General features: G+C 39.6%; 1 protein-coding gene across 1 annotated transcript in view; it reads left to right on the top strand.

Annotated features, from left to right (window-relative positions):
* Unc5d (unc-5 netrin receptor D) overlaps positions 1-20,657 on the top strand; it is a 536,818-nt gene that overhangs the window by 455,079 nt on the left and 61,082 nt on the right. Inside the window, exons 9-11 of the mRNA XM_048330402.1 lie at positions 7,420-7,605; positions 10,301-10,678; positions 15,033-15,117. Of these exons, the coding sequence (XP_048186359.1) occupies positions 7,420-7,605; positions 10,301-10,678; positions 15,033-15,117 (649 nt within the window). The remainder of the gene's footprint in view (positions 1-7,419; positions 7,606-10,300; positions 10,679-15,032; positions 15,118-20,657) is intronic.

The following is a 20,657-nucleotide window of genomic DNA, read 5'->3' as shown; positions in this document are numbered from 1 at the left end:
GTGACATATTTGAGCTGTTAACACAGGATGCAGATGATTTTGTCCAGCAAGCAGCAAGGAAATGTAGGCTCAGATCTTCATGACAAGGAGACAAGGAGATGCTGATCTGAGACTCTGCAGGAGCCCAGGAGTCCTTGGCACTCACTGTCTGTGTGTGAGCTATTATCCAATTAGCTGAGACTAGAGAGAGAGGGAAAGGGGCCAAGAACTGAACTTGAAAACCTGTATTTAGAATTAGGAGAATGAGGGAAGCCACTAAACAATAGGAGCAGGTCAGAGAATTGGGGGATGCAATTTAAGGGACAGTTTCTTTCTAAAAGAAGGGTTGATTCTTCTTGTCTTTTGCTGTAGAGCAATGGTAAAGAATTAGAACACTGCTGTAGATACAGTTGCAGGGGACCTTAGTGAGAGATCAGAGTTTGAACAGAGACAAACTAGGAAGGAAATGATAAGGCAGAGGGAATTAAATTAATATACAGCCTGCCTGTGAACTCAGCAAGTATGAAAAAGAAGGAAAAAGCTGTATATGTTTTGATAAGAAACTGAATATTTTGTATTTTTTTGAAAAGATAACATAGTAGAAGAAATATAATATGGAATTTTTTAAGTAAAGGAAGAGAAATAAATGAAGGACATCAATACTGATATTGTTTAAAGGATTCACAGGGCACTATAAAGTGATTACTTAGTAAAATATTTTCTAATTTTGCATGTGCTACTCTTATTTATTTTTATATTAACAACAGCAAGAGAACAGGTACTGAAGATTATGGGAAATACTTAATGTTTAAAAATACTTAACATCCTTTACAGTAAGTAAAAAGTACTCAGTAGGTAGATGGAAAGGAGACTACATCTTTGGGAAGCTGATCAGAAAACGAAGGGGAGGAAAGTATTTGGGGCGAAGGGATTTGAGAAATGAGACCGTGCTTGTAGGCAGATTGCAAGGCTCAGGTGTAGAGCTTCAGACTTGAAGAGGCAAGACCAAAAGAGAATAACAAATGAGGTCATGTCCCCAAAGAGGCAAGAAAAGGTTGGATCAGAGAATGCCTGGCTTAGAAGCATAGCAGCTCTTCAGGGGACAGAGGAAAGGAAAAGAAAAACAGAAGGATTTTGAGGTATAGGGGAGTGTGCTTGCACATGGTAGCCTATATCTTCTGAACAAAAAGAAATGACTCAGGAACAGGGGTTTTAGAGGAAGGGAAGGGTGCAGAATGGCCACTGTGATTTATTTTTAAAAATGTTTGTCCTTGGAGTATGAATAAAATGACTAAGCAGCAACAGAGGCCCAGGTGAGATTACACAGCATCAGGTTTTTGATCATCTCAGTCCCTTGAAACTTCCCTCAGCAGGTTGAGTTAACCTGGGTAAAGACATGCAAAGAAGGGACACTAGAGGAAGGAATACTGTGAGGTGTTAAGTAGTGAAGTTGGATACATACTGAGACCTTGACTTTGGCATTGTCTAACTGTGAAGCCTGGGGTAAATCATTCCTTTACTGAACCAGGGTCTTTGTAAAATGTGAAATGCAAGGCCTCCGCGTGGATTTTGTAAGAGGATGAGACAAAGATCACATCTGTATTCCTCAGGGAGCAAGCAGGGGTTCATGTCAGTTTCTGCATCCCACTTCTTACTGAGAGGTAATTAGGGAGGTAGCGAGGAAGGCAGTGGTTAACAGCTGGATGGGGTTAACTAGGAACATTGGTTCTGCAGATAGTCCACTTGGGATTGTTATTAACCTATACTATTTGACATTAATGAATCTCTGGGCAAGGTGAGGTATTCTCTTTCCTTGGTTAACACATCCAAATGAGAAAGCTTTTACATGTTTGTTTGAAAGAGTAAATAGAATTAGTGAATCGGTAACAAACAGTACAAGAAATGTATCCAATGCTTAATGTATGAAACTATAACCTCTCTGTAATTCAGGTTGAATATATATATATATATATATATATATATATATATATATATATTAAACACGATTTCAGATCTGGTTGTTTTCATTAATTAAAACAATAAAACAATTGCACATTAGCAAAACTAAATAATAAAACAACTGTACAATAGCAGAAATGAAAAACTGGAAGGGAAGATTTATTGATTAGTGGCCAACGAAGGCTGGAAAATCTCAAAATTATAAATAATTTTGGAATTGGTTCTCACAGTTGTACATGCTACTTTCTGATGAACAACCCCAACAATAACGTTCATTCTATCATATTTCAGCACAGAATGCAATGGTTCCATAGGTTCTTCCTGTCAGCATCACTGTTCATGCTAGGCCAGTGCTCCCTGGGGTGGTTGTGGGCTGGCCTACTGTGGGATTCCAATTCAGTGGTTGGCTTTTCAGTCTTCTACTTTTTGCCATTCACAGGTCTCTGTGCATATTCATCATGGGGCTCACTGTCTCTGATAGTCTTACAGTCTCATTCATCGTTCTTGCCTTTTTTTTTTTGCAATGGAACAATGGCATTCTACAAATCCTAATAGGAGTTCATAGAGTTAAAAAAAAATAGGAGTAGCATGGTTAAAAAAACACCTTGTTTGGAAAGGTGCTTATATGTCCCTTTGATAATTCTCTGTAGCTGGAATTTTGCAAATTTGACTCCATCTGGATATATGTTAAATTCATAACATGGGAATTGAATTAAAGTTCCATTAGCAGGAAGCATTAATATGTCTTTCACTAGGGATTCATGAAAAGAGAAGATGGCAATTCAAGTAAACAGCATTTTGCTAGAGTCCTTTGGGGACATTGGTTACCATAAATGACTAGGGATGGTTATAATTCATAAAGCCATCAAATCTGTTTAGTACCTATTCTTAGAACTATGAAATTCAGAGTGGCTTTGAAAGGTGATTTATTCCTTCTTACCAGCTAACCAATAAACTAAACTAAAATAATTGCACACCATCATGAAGTCATGCAGAATTTTAGAGACTTTCTGAAAGAAGAGTTCATAATTTCCCTCAAAATACAGTTGGGTTTTGTCACCATTCTCATTGTAGAAAAGGCCCAAAGGTCATGTTACTACCGGACCAGTGTTGCAATTGCTATAATGAATGGCCATGCCCTCCTGTTCTGATCCTTGTTAGAAATGGCAGAATAATTTGTAACTAGCTTAATCATAAATCGTCACTGAATGTCTACTGTGGGCCTAGTCTCTTCTTGTACCACCTCTTTCTGCATTCCCACCACTAGAAGTCACTTCATTGCCATCCTCTTCTAGGCCAGATAAAGCCACAAACACATCTTCTTCCGGATACTACTTTTCAACTCTACTGTTTTTTGCAACCTCTCTATTTAGATGTTAAAAACCTCTCTCTTTACATGTTCTGCACCTTCTAGCAATGAAGACATTCCTCGGCTCTTTCTGACAAATTTGCAATACAACAAATTTTTACATCAATATGTTTGGTTATTTTTTGTTAGGGATTATGTATAGCTTAGCTTGTATGCAATGTTGTTGTTTTTTTTCTTTGACATGTTCAAGCTTTCCATGCTTTGCCTAAAGCTTTTGTGATGCTTGGGTAGAGCAAACTAGAGATGAAGGGAATGGGGAAAGCAACCGTCTTTTAAAAGCTTCACTTATGAAACAGAAAGCTGAGAAAAGATCCTGCATCCATAAAAAAGCAAAATGGCCTCTTATAGTCAAGAATTCTGTTCAGAACCACTGTGAGAAAACAAACCAACAACCTTGTGAATACTTGAGAAAACAGTGATTTCTGAGCACATGTGTGTAAATGGAAATGAAGAGATCCTTTGCTCCAACAGTTCAAAAATCAGCCTGTGTGTGATTTCTTTCATATATCCTTTATCCAAGTTTGAGCTCATCCAAGCAATCTATAAAGAGTGTGCACAATGGTTTCTAAGGTTCCGTGGGAAATTATAGAGGTAGTGTTTCTTGTAAGGCGTCTAAAGCAATTAGGGAAAATAAACCAAGTTACTGCCCTTCGGGTCACTAACAATAAAATGTATGAACCAAAATGTGTCATAGGAATCTCAAGCAATAGGGATTCTAGAAACCGTAAGTTGGCGGTACCAATGAATTTGCCAGACAGCGCTGCCATGGGGGAGAGAGACATTGGGCTACCATCTGACAGGTGGATGTTAGAGAGAGGTGGGGCCTAGATGACTTTCAAGATGGAGGAGTGGCTGTATCCTAACCACTACACAGGGCAACAATCGGTGGGCCAGTTGATGGCAACTGAATTCGAAATGGGCACTGGAGTGGACAGTTTTCCTGCCCTGAAAAGGCTCTGTGTTGTGTGGAAAAATGACAAACACCATTATCCTCAGGAAGGAGTGGGCACAGTTCTCCCTAGCCAGGTTGATGTTCTTTGGACATGAGTGTGAGCATCAGTGGTTGATTGCCCACATGAATGCATGTGATGATTCTGTACAGGCACCTCCCAGTGCACCTGTGCTCACAGATGCAGGCATGTGGCTTCCTCCTTCTCCCATGAAGCCTGCATAGAAGAGGTAAAACTAAAGCTCAGCTCCTTGTGAGGCCAGCCTACACATACAAGGTCCACTGCAACCTTTAGGAACACACAGAGATCATCATCAGGTAAAAAAAATCAATGTCCTTGGAGAAAAAGATTGGAAAACATTGGGACAGAGAGGAACAGAGGAGAAAAATAATGAGGTGAAGTACAAGAAAGTAGGTAGAGGAAAGAAGAAAGAATAAAGAAGAGAAAGAAGAATGAAGCACAGTAATTCAACTTTAGAAGAATTTGAGGTAGGATAAGGGTAAGGATTTCTGATTAAATTCCTTGAGATACAAAATGTGACTCTGATTACTTCATTTATTTCGAGCTGTCTCTGAGATGCCAGGATCTCCTCACTGTCTGTGTTTTAGATGAGCAACCAATAGACCCTGTGTGAATTCATCCATGTATCCTCATTTCAGTTGCATGAAGGCCCTCAAAAAATGTTTGTTGGATTAATAAAAGTATGGTACACTGAAGTTTTGAATTTTCAGACAGATTATGCACTTTATCTTCTGTAGGAACCTTTCTCCACCGACTTCTAGCTTCATCCAGTGTCTCTAGCCCTCTCCCTAACATCGCTTTCTTCATTTAGAGAAAATGATAATTTGATCATTCATTACCTTAAGTCAAGTAGATTCTGCATGTGTTCCTGGGAGGGGAAATCCAGTGAGCCATAGCAAATGTTCATACCTTGGCCTGAGGGCATATGGAGAATCTATTTCTAAAATTGGGAATTGTATTCTGGAGAGAGGTGAGAATTCGGGTCATATGAATAGCAGGATAGTGGACACACAAGGTGAGATATTTTGTGTCATTATGACCCTGCCTAGTGGTATCCGTTTTGAGCTCAGGCTTTGTGACCTGGTCATCCTCCTAGCTTCTGGTCTTTGATGCTTTAGTTCCTGGGAAGCTAGGAATGTCTTTGTCTTTACTTTGCCGACTCAGCAGTGGAAAGGCTGCCTTTACTGTATTGCCCGGCTGTTTCTGGGTATGTGCTCATTTGCCAAGCAGGTGTGTGCTCCCCGGATATACCCTTTCAGGTGGTAGTGCCATCAGTCAGCGATACCCGAGGAGCTGGGGTGGAGAGAAGGAATGACTAATTGGTCTCAATCCAAAATTTACTGCATTGTGCCAGGTGTCTTGGCCTAGTGCATCTGTTGGGTTTTGTGCCGTCTTTTTGCTCTGGTTATCCTTATTCCTGAGGAACTCCATGGGGTAGACAAAGGGAGATAAAGGTAAGTAGATTGATACCTGTTCTTCTTTCAAATGCCATAGACAGATACAGGTACTCTTGAGAAAAATGTCAGTCTCCATGCCCATCGTTCTGGGTGGTCAGCACAAGGGGCCTACATCACCATCACTGCCCTGCTTGGACCATCAGGAAGTTGGAACCAAGGTTAGAATTATGCCCTGTTTCTCAGCACTCTGCTGAAAAATTCAGAGAAAACCTCATGCTGTTCTGGTTTTGAAATGTGTCTGCTAAACCCCTTGACCTTTCAGTTACGATTCCTCCTGATGGTTGTGTTCTCTTTTGTATATTATTTTCATGTGTTTACTGCCCTACTACTGAGCTGGTTCTGCTTCATTTCCTTGTTTACTCTTTAATTTGGTAGCACCTTATTTTACAGTCCACTAACTTTGTTGAAAATAAATTCACTTTACTCGTGTGGTTAGTATTACTCATTTGAAAACCTAAGTACCATATTAGGGTGCGGTGAATGCATAGTAAGTGTTGTGCAATTACACAGTAAACACATATAGTGGGTTTATTTTATCCTTTTGGTCCAACACAGGGTGAAACATCGTAATTACTTTTAGACCCATTATGTGTACTTGCCATATAATCCGTCGGAAGAGTAATTATGCAGTTAGCTCTTGCCATTTTCCATTTCCACACACTTTGAGATTACACCTCTGTTAGGATTGTGTTGTCTCAGATAAATCTCCTATTCTGAGTCTCAGTTGTCATTATGGATCTGTTTCTGGGATGAACCACACCCAGTGCACAGGTGGAACAGAGTTGAAAATCAGCTACAGCACATCTTGGGGGTTGGAAAGACATGCACATTTTAAATCAAAACTAACGCTTTTATTTTTGCTTTGCCCATGCATTCAATAGGATGGAGTAGGAGAGGTATGGGAGAAACAGCATGTACCTTCTTAGAGACCAACCCTCTTCCACCACAAAGTGTTAGACTCTAGCACTTAATTGGTGGTCGAAAACATTTACCATGGACATTAGGCCCTTCCCTGCCCTAAAACCAAGACCTTCAGATTTTACAGTAAAAGTTCTATTGTAATATATATATATATGTATATATATATATATATATATATATCCATCCTAAACTGGGGTTATTTCTGTTCTCTGAATCTGAATGATTGATGTCAAAGCTCAGATTCCTATTTGTTAACTCTGGCCTTCTCTTTCTTGACTCATTTGACCATACGTTGGCTTAGTTCCCTAGACTGCTCTGCATAAATGCATGTGTCCCAGATCCAGTATGTGTAGAGCAATCACCCGGTTTTTGTCATTTGTGTGAGTCACCTCCCCCTCAAATAAGACTAAAATATAAAAATACTTTGCAGGTAAATATGACTTCTTAAAATAAGTTAAAGACTTGCCTGTTTTTACTGGAAAAATATTATGTTCTTTGCAAAATTGATTCTCTGCAAGAGTCTATTACATGGTAAGCTACCTTAATGCAGTTAAGATATTTGACTAGCATCGCTTTGATTTATACAAGGCATTTGAGAAACATGATTATTGTGCGAATGAGAATATAACTTGTGGAGAGCTACATATGTCATTTTCTGTGAGCAATAGCAGAAAAATCCAATAGCATTTCATTTTGTCTCCCGGGGTGGCTCTTTGGCTTTGTGCCCATGTTGGCCACTTAGGATCTCTCTTGTGTCTTTCAGGCATTGAGAATGCCAGCGACATTGCTCTGTATTCGGGTTTGGGCGCTGCCATCGTTGCTGTTGCAGTCCTGGTCATTGGTGTCACCCTCTACAGACGGAGCCAGAGTGACTATGGCGTGGACGTCATTGACTCTTCTGCATTGACAGGTGGCTTCCAGACCTTCAACTTCAAAACAGTTCGTCAAGGTCAGCGGCGTAGGTCCCCCAACACCTCATCCACAGGACCAAAGACTACACTCACACAGTAGACCCCACGTTGTCCTTGGTCCTGTGTGAAGGTAGCTGTTGGCACTGGGAGCCGCTACCAAATAATTTGTACATGTGTATCAGGAAACTTGACACAATAAAGCTCCCCTGACTCTGTCCTGGGTTACTGTGAGGACAAAGGAGTCTCGCTTCACCATCAGCAAGATTTTACATGAGGCAGCTCCATCCTTGAGATACAGTGAGCTTAGTAAGTAGCTTTATCTGAAACTATCCCACTTTCTCTTTTAAGAAGGCTAACTTAAGAATATATATTTAATTCAAGTAGCTAAAACAGTCTTTATTCAAAGCCACAGACCAAATCCTAGAGCACAACACCCAGGTATATTTATTACACTATTTTTTGTGTTTCTTCTATTTAATGTAAGTACAAAAAAAGAAAACACCTTAAAGGATATAGAATGAGGTCAGTTAGCCAGGAGAAAAAAAAAAATGAAACCCCAGTCTAAATGACTCTGAGCTGTTCCAAGTCCAAGCAATCTTTTGTTGTGAAGAAAGGAAAATCTATCATGTCAAACTACAGCAATACTCATTTTCAAAGCAGAGAGTCATCTAATTCTCTCCTATGAACCAAATCTATTCCCAAGTGCAGGGTGCAGATGAGGTATACTTCACTGTAGAAAATTGAAACCATCTCTCTTCAGAGGATGAAGTTTTCTTCTTGTTCCCTCATTGTCCATACTTGCTCCTTTATTCCTGTTTATTGTGTATCCATAGTGCCTACTGCACAGGCCAGGAAGTCTCAGTGCTTAGCATCAGTGGGGCAGACTGACTACTGATATGGAAACATAAACCTGCTACAAAAGACAATTGAGAGAGAGAGAGAGACACTCAGTCCTGCTTAGAAATAGGCCATGAACCCGAAATAGATTTCTACAGAGTAAGTTGGGATGAGCAAGTGACCAGCTATGAGTAACTGACCTTGATCAGGCTTCAATCAGATTGGTAGCCAACATTCTTTAATTATGGACTTTGTCATCTTCATAAATATAGTGTGTGTGTGTGTGTGTGTGTGTGTGTGTGTGTGTGTGTGTGTGTGTACATATGAGCATGCTGGGAGTCAAACCTTGGTGCTGACTTAATGCATGTTAGTCAAGCACTAAAGCATTAAGCTACACACCAGCCTTGTACATACTTTTATAACCAGGCCTTCTTTATATCTGTGCTATCTGGCTCTAGAAATGTACATATAGGTATTTTTGCTTTACATAGACTAGGAGGGTTTTTAGGTATTGCCCCAAATTAAACTTTAGAAGGAACAGACTTGTCAACTTGACAGGAGACTTGGAGGTGTGATTTTTGAGGCTGCAGGAAAATTCTGTCCTAAACAGCTGTGGAATATTCTTCAATCTCACTCCTTGTCTGGGAAGACCACAAACAACAGTCAGGTCATAAGTTATTGCACTCAGCATGGGTCTCTTAGAAAACACAGTGTTTGAATTGTGGCTACATTGTGACCCAGCTGCTGCAAACATATAAGAGGCATCATCAAGGAACCATTAGATCTACATTAGTTCATCTTATTTGTGTGTTTTCTCAGTGACTTAGAGCATCTGAACAAGAGATGGAAAAAGCCAGGGTTATAGATTTCCTGCTGGCATTGTTACAAATTACAAAAATGGAAAAAACAACAGAGGCTAGTACAATATGGTCTAGAATTGCAACATTTTCAAAAAAAAAGTCTTACTTCAAACATTTTTGTTAGGCCCTAAAGGAAAATTATTTAATGTGGTTTAGGTTTCAACTTGAGATGTCACATTGATGGCCTGATAGTGGGTGGGCTTAGGTTTGGAAGTGAAGGTTAGTTTGCTATTTACTAATAAATGAGATTATTACATCATAAGAAAATATCACAACATTTTTAATTCTTGGCTGGGAAAAAAATGGTGAGCCCAAACAGATGACAAAGTCTTAATTTCTCATGCTATTGTACAGACTATTTTTTATTTGTTTTGTGACAGAAAACAGTCACTCTTTGTCCATGTGAGGAGCTGGTCTCCCCTCTGAATGACAAGTGGTGTTCTGAGTGATGTTGAAAGAAACCAGCTACTCAGCAGTGGAACTATTCATGAAATGCCCTAGTCCTTTGCGCTGAGAACACATCATTTCCTTCTCCAGCTCCAGAATTCCACAAGAATGTTCTGGAATATTTTGTTGTTGTTGTTGTTGTTATGGTTGAACAGCACTATCTAGTCATCATGCTGTGTCATCTCTTGCCATTTAAAATGAACAGATGTTATTTTTTCCTCCAAACTGGATTACAAAACATCTTTTTTTTCTTTCTTTTATGCTTCTCTTTGCCAGTTGAAATAATCACATAAACAGCAGTACTTGAGTTAGTGGCTTGACCCAGTGCCAAAAATAGTTGTTTCCAAAAGATGGCACATAGAGATCTCAGAAATGGAAGGATTTGGGCCTGTGGCATTTACTGAATGACTGGGGGGAACCAGAGCTGCTTCCGAGGTGCTGGTCACTAAGGGCTAGCACGAAGGACCTGCTCAGGGAGGGTCTGATTGGTGCAGCCGGCTGCAGGCAGGTTGTGTGCTGTCAAAAGAGTAATGGAGAAATCTTTTAGTTTCTGAGTGACAGATTTTTTTAATTATTATTTTTTAACCAGGTAATTCCCTTCTCCTGAATTCTGCCATGCAACCAGACCTGACAGTAAGCCGAACATATAGTGGTCCCATCTGTCTGCAGGACCCAATGGACAAGGAACTCATGACAGAGTCCTCCCTCTTCAACCCTTTGTCGGATATCAAAGTCAAAGTCCAGAGTTCATTCATGGTTTCCCTTGGAGTATCTGAGAGAGCGGAATATCATGGCAAGAATTCCTCTGGGACTTTTCCCCATGGAAACAATCGTGGCTTTCCTACTATGCATCCCAGAAACAAAACACCCTACATCCCAAACCTGTCGTCACTCCCTGCAAGGACAGAGCTCAGGACAACTGGTGTTTTTGGCCATTTAGGGGGACGCTTAGTAATGCCAAATACAGGTGGGTCGTAAGTGTGTGTTTGTATATTTGTCAGTGTTGTCAGTGTTTGTGTCAATCCTTTACATTTATGCAGTTATAGCCTGTCACAATTATTTACTATCTCTTATCAGAGCAGCAAATTTACCAGTCTAGTTGGCATACTGAGCAAACCAGAACCTATGATCAAGTTGGTTCTGCTATCTCCATCTCAGTGTGAATTGAATGCCCTGGGTTGGTAATCATGTTTGCTTGAAAGATCTGAGTAGTCCGCATGGTTTAAGCCTCTTTGGAGTCATAAAACATGATGGAAAAGTGACAAGAACAATCTTTGACATAACTGACAAGGACCGTGTTTGTGCTCAAATACGATCTATGCAGTGGTAGATAATTTAGTGCAAAGACAGTCAAATTTCACCACCCAAGGCTCTAAACACATTCAATGTCCATGGACCTTGCCAATAATGTTACTTCATGATGAGAAATGATGGTGGCATTGCTTGTTGGAGTTCAAACTTCAGTTCAACACTATTGAATAAGCCCAGACAATTTCTAAGTATCTTCTCCTTTGGGTTGGAAGAGAACAGGTTTTGTTAATGTTTTCACCTCAAGTGTTCAGCCCAGATCACTTCAAGAAAATTCCCTATGATGAATAGGTTTGTGCCTGAGACCTGTGTGGTCAGCTAGAGAGTTCATTTTCTGGTTTCAGTCCTAAGCCATGAGAATTGCACAGTGTTCTGAGTAACCCACTGCCTATGGGCTGCTAAGGACAAGCTCACTGGATCAGCAGATATTATTACAGAGAAGGTCAGCATTGAGCCAGTGCTGGGAAAAGTTTTCCTCAAAGGTAGAGGTATCTCACAAATGAAATCTATAATGGGACTCATCTAACCCTATTATTCAAGCTAACTGATCCCCTGCAGTAGTTTAGACATGAGACTGAGCTTTGCCTTAACTTGAAGCATGTTCCTTATTCTCTCACAGATCAGTTGTGGGCTTTAAAATGCTTTTTTTAGTCATTTTGTTTCTTAAGAATAGGCTTGCAAAGTATCCCTAATGTTTACTGATTGTCTAGCTCCAAATCTCTGGCCCAAATTTTTGGATGTGAGAGGGATCTTAGTTCAGATATGTCTGAGTGTGAACGTTCATCATCTCTATGTGATGTAACTCTTCCTGTTGCTAAATGACAGGATGTTTTGATTTGTGCCTCATAGGTATGAGTATTGGTGAACAGGTCAAACATGGAGAGTCAGCTGTTTGTATGAATGACTCTCTCTCGAAAAATTTATAAATTAGAAGAGTGGGTCCTAGAAAAAGAAAAATAGAACACACAAGCCTTGCCCTCCTCAAGAGTAATATGTATACTCCAGTATCAAATTAGGTCACATACTGAGTCTTAGCCCTTCTTTCTACCCGTCCCTTGGCTCCCAGAAGGCTTTTCAGTGGTTATTGATTGAACAGGTTAAGTAGTATTCTTATTCTCTCTTCCCTTTCTCCTATGTGAGCGTGTGAGTGCATATGTGTACACACACATGTTTGCGTATGTTTAATTTATTCATTGACTGTATTGTTTCAAAGCCCATCAAAGAAAGTAAGATACAATCATGATGAACCATAGATATTTCTTTCTTCCCTTTTGACTTGAGAAGCACTCATGGTAACAATGAAAACTTCTGATAGCATTGTTGGTGATTCCAATCCAATTCCACTATGTACAGAAAGTTTCAAAGCTGCTCAGTGAGAATCAGTTTGATGAATACTAAATGTGGAGAACAAAAACATATTTCTTTCCTGTTATTAGCAGGATCAAAAATACAAAATATGGGGGCTGGGGATATGGCCTAGTGGCAAGAGTGCCTGCCTCGGATACACGAGGCCCTAGGTTCAATTCCCCAGTACCACATATACAGAAAACGGCCAGAAGCGGCGCTGTGGCTCAAGTGGCAGAGTGCTAGCCTTGAGCGGGAAGAAGCCAGGGACAGTGCTCAGGCCCTGAGTCCAAGGCCCAGGACTGGCAAAAAAAAAAAAAAAAAAATACAAAATATGCACTGAGGAGCTGAAGTGTAAAGAAAGCATGACATAGCAGCTGAGAATGCCCAAGTGCCATCCACACCAAATTGTCATTTGGTGAACTCAGGAATTCATTTATTATGCGAAATATGAAGCAGGAAACTCAGACAGGTGGTTCTGTTGTCAAATCAAATAAAAGGCTGTCAAGAGTAGCAGGTGTAGTTTGGAGGAAATATATTCTTCTTTAATCAGAGATAACTGGTGAATGGCACATTGGAAATGGATACTTCTTTAAGAGACCACAGGCAAAAACCTTCCCGCAGTGACTCTCATTCTTCATACTATATAACTTGTCACTAACACTACCACCCCTTAACAACCCTTGTCTCTGTGATTGACTGTCATCAGTCTCCACATGCAACTTGTGTGTTTAGGTAGGAGGAGAAAAGTATGTTTGAAAGATAATAATAAAATTTCTGATTGAAAAAGAAAAATAGTTTTAAGCTCCAATGATCCTGTAAGATTCAAGTTGAATTTAGGAATATCATGAATAATGTTTCAATCTGAACACTAAGGAGTAAGCTGGCTGAAAATTAATAAGGTATGATGTGCTGTGTAAACAGCATCTTCTCCAATATCCTCACACTTAGTTCTTTTTTGGAAGTAGACGAGCAAGCCATGATGCTCTGTACAAAATGACGTGGCTTGAGCCTGGATTGTTTACTAAGAAAGTTGAGCCCAATGCAAACATTTGAATGTTCATGATGTGTTTATTGTGTTTTTATTGATATAATATTACATATTGTTTGATCATGGGTTACTGGACTTCTTTATACGAAGAATGGAAAATGAATATCTTTTCAGAGAATGTGAAGGAAAGGAAGCAGAGAAAATGCTATGTCAAACTGTGGCAAAGCTGAATGACTAGGGCAGGTATTCGAGTTAACATCCAAACTCATTGAATATCTTTAGTGGTACAATCTGTGTTCAACAGCAGGAAGGGATAGAATGGGGGCCGTTTCAATTGGCAGCTACATTTCAGGAACAATAGAAAATGGAAGGTGACTCCTGATTGGAGATCCCTAAGTATAGCAATTACACCTACTATTGACATGAAGGTCCACAATGTAAATGGATATCCTTGCTGAAAAGCTGTGAGCAAGATTTAAATGTGCCTCAATCTCAGCACTACTGAAAGATAAGATGCTGATGATAACTAGCATGTTGCTGAATAATGCTCCTAAATGTGAAGCACAAATAACTTGTTTTTCAATGAGCCTTCTATTTCTAGACTCTATGTAGCTGCTAACAGGCTCATAGAAGAATGGAAAAGCCTGCCATCTCTAGATTTAAATTATCGTCAGGAAACTTGAAAGCTTTCTGTGTGATTAATGAAAGGAGAAAAGGTGAGAGCTGTATGATTCACAAACTAGGAGGGTGCTCTGAGATTTTATTTTGTAAAGATCTTCCTATTTCTCTATATCATAAACAACAAGTCACATTAAAGAGAATCTCAACTCTCTCTAAATGTCTCTTGTGGCCAAAGGGAAATCTTTTTTTCACAGCTTTCAAGGGAAAGAGGGGACATGTAACATGTCACTGTGATGTGGCTTCCTTTGCCTTTCCTCTCTGCAATATGCGATCTCAAGGCGATAGGCAGCTGTTTTTCTTGTTTGTTTGTTTTTTTAAATTTGATGTTGATATGAGTATGGTTAGGTCCCCTTAATGCCTTGTAGTGAATTTAAAACCTGTTTTTTAGCTAGTGAGCTAAGAGGCTCCTAAGCTACCAGATGTCTTTACCTTCTCTAGTTTGCTTGAGAAAATACACTATTCCAAGGCTGAGCTCAGTGGTATACAACTGTAATCACAGAACTGAGGAGGCAGGAGAATCATGAGTTCAAAGCCACTCTGCAATTAATGATGAATTCTAGGTCAATCTGTGCTACAGATTATTAGGTCATCCATCATTTCAAATATATTTCCTGGAAATTAGCAGACAAGAAAGATACATATTTTTTTCTTAGTTTTTAGAGCAGATTAACTACTGCATTGATAAAAACTCTCATATTCTCAGATATGCTTGATAGGTCCTGATCTTAGAGCATTCAATTTTCAAGAAAATGAAACAATCATGAGAAAATTAAAATTATTTTTATAAAAACAATAATTCTAATACTCTATAGAAAATATTCCCTCCTACCTCTCACTGTTATAAAACATCTTCTGTCTTCTTGTCTTTGGCGTTTTCACTTTTGTAACAGTTGAGCTTTCATAAATTATCATGAGAATGTCCTTTTAGTAGGCATGAATAAGATGTTCAAAATAATTGGAATATCTTTAAATAACCTCTTGGTTTTTTCTGTCTTAGGGGTGAGTTTGCTCATACCACATGGCGCCATACCAGAGGAGAATTCTTGGGAGATTTATATGTCCATCAACCAAGGTGAACCAAGGTGAGAGACGAACAAGGGTGGAATATTAATAGATCTTAAATTTGGGTTGGAACTATCATGGGAAATCTGAAGTTACTAAGATAATGAAATACAGATATGTGCAGATAAAGTACTGAGCCACTTGGCCATATAGGGGGACAAAACAACCTCAAAAATTCACTGCAAAACCATTGGCAGGGGTGACAACCTGCATGGCTCTGCATTTCAAGGTCATTGCCATCTAAACAAGAGGTAGCAAGTGGCAAATATAGAATTGTTGGACAGATAGGAAGCAGGGCCATTCCATAAACAACCACTACCCCCACAGAGTTTTCCTCCTCATAGGAAATGACATTGCTCTCAGACTTTTGATACTATTCCATACGTGAATTCATCCAGTGATTGGCTTGTGATCCTTTCAAGGTCAATTTGAAGACCTGCTATAGAGAATCTGAGAGACAATTCCCAGAACAGTTTTCCTCTATGTAAAAAACACAGTCTCAACTTTACTGGCTTTCAGTTCTGACAAATTTCAGCAGTATTAAATTCAATTACGAGAACAAATACAAATCTTCTCTCATACTCTTTTAATGAAAGTATTTGGTTATTTTCTTTGTGCAACTGTAATATTTGTAGAAATGTCGCCTTCCTCCACACAGGATAAAGCTAACTCCTATTTAGAAAGCAATTTCTCTCATAAACTGGATATATACCTCTGGCATTTTTAGTCATAACATCTTGGCTGTGTAAGAATAGATTTTTTTGTTGTTGTTAGCAAAGAATGCATGAAAGAAAACATCAGAAAAGAAAACCCAGAAAAACAGATGGTTTAAACAGATTTTGATAGCAATTTCTATAGAGTCATTTGTGTGTCCCCCACGGTTCTAACTTTCTGCTCTATCAGGTGTCAGATGAGGAGAAGGAAAGGCCGGCGTGGCTGTGTTGAGGCTCTTAGTGGACTCCTGTATAACTATGTGGTCTTGGTCTCTGGACCTGAGGTCTTTTCCTGTTATCTAAATGACTCCACTTGAGAAGTGGAGGAAGCTGATACTCAGAGAGCGTGTGTGTGTGTGTGTGTGTGTGTGTGTGTGTGTGTGTGTGTGTGTGTATTAGGGCTTAAACTCAAAGGCCTCACACTCTTGTATACCTTGTTTTGCTCAAATCTGGCCCCCAACCACATGAGCTATGCCTCCACTTCTGCTTTCTATTTTTCTTTTTTAAAAAATTTTTTATTGTCAAACTGATGTACAGAGAGGTTACAATTTCATAGGTTAGGCATTGGATACATTTCTTGTACTGTTTGTTACCTCCTCCATCATTCCTCCCTCCCCTCGCCCCCTTTCCCTTCCCCGCCATGAGTTGTTCAGTTCATTTGCACCACACAGTTTTGCAAGTATTGCTTTTGTAGTCGTTTGTCTTTTTTACCCTGTGTCTCTCGATTTTGGTATTCCCTTTCAGTTTCCTAGTTCTAATACCAGTATACACAGTTTCCAATGTACTCAGATAAAATACAGAGATAGTGCAGGTAAAACAACAGGAAGGGGATACAAGAAGATCATCAATAATAGAAGCTACAGTTTCACATCACATGTTGAAAGTAGTTACAATAGTGATATAACAACCGTTTCCATAACATGGAGTTCATTTCACTTAGCATCATCTTATGTGTTCATAAGGGTATAGCTTGTGGGCTCTTGTGATCCTCTGCTGTGACTTGCCTAAACCCGTGCTAATTATTCCCTGTGAGGAGACCATAGAGTCCATGTTTCCTTGTGTCTGGCTCACTTCACTTAGTATAATTTCTTTCAAGTCCTTCCATTTCCTTACAAATGGGGCAATGTCATTCTTTCTGATAGAGGCATAAAATTCCATTGTGTATATGTACCACATTTTCCTAATCCATTCGTCTACTGAGGGGTATCTGGATTGGTTCCATATTCTAGCTATGACAAATTGTGCTGCGATGAACATTGTTGTGCTGGTGGCTTTAGGGTGTTCTTATTTGTGGTCTTTTGGGTAGATGCCCAAAAGTGGGGCTGCTGGGTCATAGGGGAGCTCTATGGTTAGCCTTCTGAGGAATCTCCATACTGCTTGCCAGAGTGGCTGAACCAGTTTACATTCCTACCAACAATGAAGTAGGGTTCCCTTTTGGCCACATCCCCTCCAACATTTGTCATTGTTAGTTTTCTTGATATAGGACATTCTTACTGGTGTGAGATGGAATCTCAATGCTGTTTTGATTTGCATTTCTTTTATGGCCAGTGATGTAAAGCACTTTTTCATATGTCTCTTGGCAATTCTCATTTCCTCATCAGAGAAGTCTCTTTTTAAGTCTCTAGCCCACTTGTTGAAGGGGCTATTGTTTTTTGCGGTTTTGTTTTGGAGGAATGTAATTTTTTTAGTTCTTCATATATTTTAGAGATGAGCCTTTGTCCGTTGTATGGATGGTAGAGATCTTTTGCCAATCTGTGGGCTTTCTGTTTATCTTGCAAGCTATGTCCTTTGCCCTGCAGAAGCTCTGCAGTTGGATGCAGTCCCATTTGTCCATCCTTTATTTGATTTGTAGCATTTCTGGGTCTTTGTTAAGGAAGTTCTGTCCTGCGCCAAGGAGCCCAAGTGTTTCTCCTACTCCTTCCTTTAGTGTTTTCAGGGTATTTAATTTTGAGGTCTTTGATGCATTTGGAATTGATTTTGGTGCAGGGTGATATATAAGGATCTAGTTTTAGTCTGTTGCATGTGTTGAACCAGTTTTGCCAGCACCATTTGTTAAAGAGGCTATCTTTCTTCCATCCTATTTTTTTTAGCTCCTTTATCAAAGATTAAGTAGGCATAGTTCTGTGGGTTCGTTTCTGGTTCTTCAATTCTGTTCCATTGGTCTTCAGGCCTGTTCCGGTGCCAATACCAAGCTGTTTTTATTACTATAGCTTTATAATAAAGCTTGAAGTTGGGTATTGTAATTCCTCCAGCACTGTTCTTTCTGCTTAGGATTGTTTTTGCTATTCTGGGTCTTTTATTGTTCCATATGAATTTCTGGATTGCTTCCTCTATTTCATTAAAAAGTGGTGTTGGGATATTAATGGGTATTGCATTGAATTTGTAGATAGCCTGGCCAATCGACTTCAACAGGTCATCAAAAAAATAATACACCACTATCAAACTGGATTAATCACAGGGATACAAAGTTGATTCAATATATGCACATCAATTAATGTAATTTACCACATCAACTAGAGCAAGGTAAAGAACCACATGGTTATATCTCTGGATGCAGAAAAGGCGTTTGATAAAATCCAGCACCCATTTGTGCTAAAAGCCCTGGAAAAACTGGGATTCCAGGGAACACTCCTGAATATAATAAAGGCAGTTTATGAAAAACAAACAGCAAGCATAATTGTAAATGGTGAAAAACTAAAGCCATTCCCTTTAAAATCAGGAGCAAGACAGAGATGTCTGCTCTCTGTCCTTCTCTTCAACATAGTACTAGAATTCCTAGCCAGAGCAATTAGGCAAGAAGAAAATATAAAGGGGATCCAAATAGGAAAAGATGAAGTAAAACATTCTCTCTTCGCAGATGACATGATCCTATACCTAAAGAACCCCATAGACTCTACTCCTAAGCTACTAGAGCTGACCCCAAACTTTGGCAAAGTTGCAGGATATAAAATAAACCCTCAAAACTCAATGGCCTTTCTATATGCTAATGACCCGAATGTCGAGGCTGAAATCAGGAAAGCAACTCCTTTTGCAATAGCCTGCTTTCTTTTTTTACTGGTCAATTGGAGATCAGAGATTCATGGATTTGCTTGCCAGAACTGGTTTCCTACACATGTCCTTGCATCTCAACTTCCCCAGTAGCTAGGATTACAGGCGTGGTCCTCGGGTGCCTGGCTAAAACAGCAAATTTTTGGTGGGTTGGTTGGTTGGTTTTATATTTGTCTGTGTTTTGTGGTACAGGGAACAGAACAGAGGACCTCATGAATGCTAGCCAAGCACTCTCCTACTGAGCCATATCCCTAGCCCAAGACCCAGAGAGTTGCAAAGAGTTATAAGGATTTTCCTCAAAATCTACTTAACTAAGCAGGCCTAAATTTGCCATTGCAGATGTGGAAGTCATGCTTAGGAGACAATTCCTTTTGGAGAGTAAAGTCATATTTAAATACAGTGTGCTTTTAAACATATCCTACACAACTCAAGTACAGACATCTGTGAGCATTCACAAGGGATTGGCTCCAGAATCATACAAAGATATAAACATCCCTAGATGCTGTGACCCTTCCATACAATTACATGGAAACTATGAACCTCCTTTAGACTTTAAATTATCTCTCGACTGCTCAGAATACCTAATACAATATAGATGCTGTATGAATAGTTGTTATACTGTGTTATATGGGAAACAATTACGAGACAAAAATTGTGCCTATTCACTGCAATTATTTGTAAATATATTTTATTTGATGTTGATTAGATCTGCAGATGTGGGATCTAAGGATAGAGAGAAATGACTGGTAAGACTTCTGTTCATCTTCCCTGAATGTGGCCTGTTGCTGTCATCTATCTCCACATCCCATTCCTTCGTGGCATCAACCTAACAAGCCTGTGTTTAGCTCCTCTTCACAAAGCCATCCCCAGGAGCTCCCACTTCATTACATGGCAGCCAACATTGAGATAGTCCACATTTTGCCAGGCACATAATTCACAACTTATTTCTATCTCTGCCTTTCACAAGATGCTGCCTCTTCCACAGAGGCCAGAACCACGATTTGCCTCCAGACCCACATATATCCAAAGACTTAAAATGGCTCAAAAACATTGCAAGGGCATGATCACTTGGGACAGCCTGCAATTTTGAGACAAGGGAGAGAAACTCCTCAGATCTTGGTGCTTCCCAAAGTCCTCAAAAGACAGGTTGACTTAACAGGGTCACTCATTGACCATCCTTTAGCTTTGCCTGTTCACCAGTTTAGTTTATCCCTTTGTGTCTAGTATTTCAGCTCATTGATGCTGTCCAGGGAATTGGAGGGAAGTAAGAACAGGATATCCAAAACTTTACATCTGTGAGCTGTAAAATTTTCTACCTGTTAAAACTTGGGCAAAAATGAAATTGTAAAAAGACCAGGCTTGCTTTCAAGCTGTTGAAACCTTTCCAGATGTTCTAATCTCCTGGGGAAAGGACCTGTACCTGGGCTGCCAGCTGTTTCTCTTCTCTGGTTCTTCTCATTCCCCTTTGAGTGAAAGCATACTATTTCCCAAAACACTGAAAAGAACAAATGCTTTTCTGCTTTTTTTTTTTTTCTTTAGGCTGGGATGAACTTTTTGCAACTATGTCAGCTAGCTGCTTTGGATCTGTGTTCTTTAGCTTTTAATCTTGTGATTAATCGAAAAATAAGACATTCTGTCATCTTCTCTTCATTATGTTACTGAAAACCCTGTTTTCCTTTCAGGCCACCTGTCTTGTCATCTTATACTTTTCTCAAAGTCTGAGAGCTGGGATGCATTGCTCTGATTTTTCCTCATCAGTAGCAATAAAGCCACCACTGTCCCCTCCCTCTTATTTCTTA

This window comes from Perognathus longimembris, chromosome 21, assembly GCF_023159225.1.
Source record: "Perognathus longimembris pacificus isolate PPM17 chromosome 21, ASM2315922v1, whole genome shotgun sequence".
Classification (NCBI taxonomy): domain Eukaryota; kingdom Metazoa; phylum Chordata; class Mammalia; order Rodentia; family Heteromyidae; genus Perognathus; species Perognathus longimembris.
Note: the sequence above shows the minus strand (reverse complement) of the source record. Positions and strands in the feature narration are given on the sequence as shown.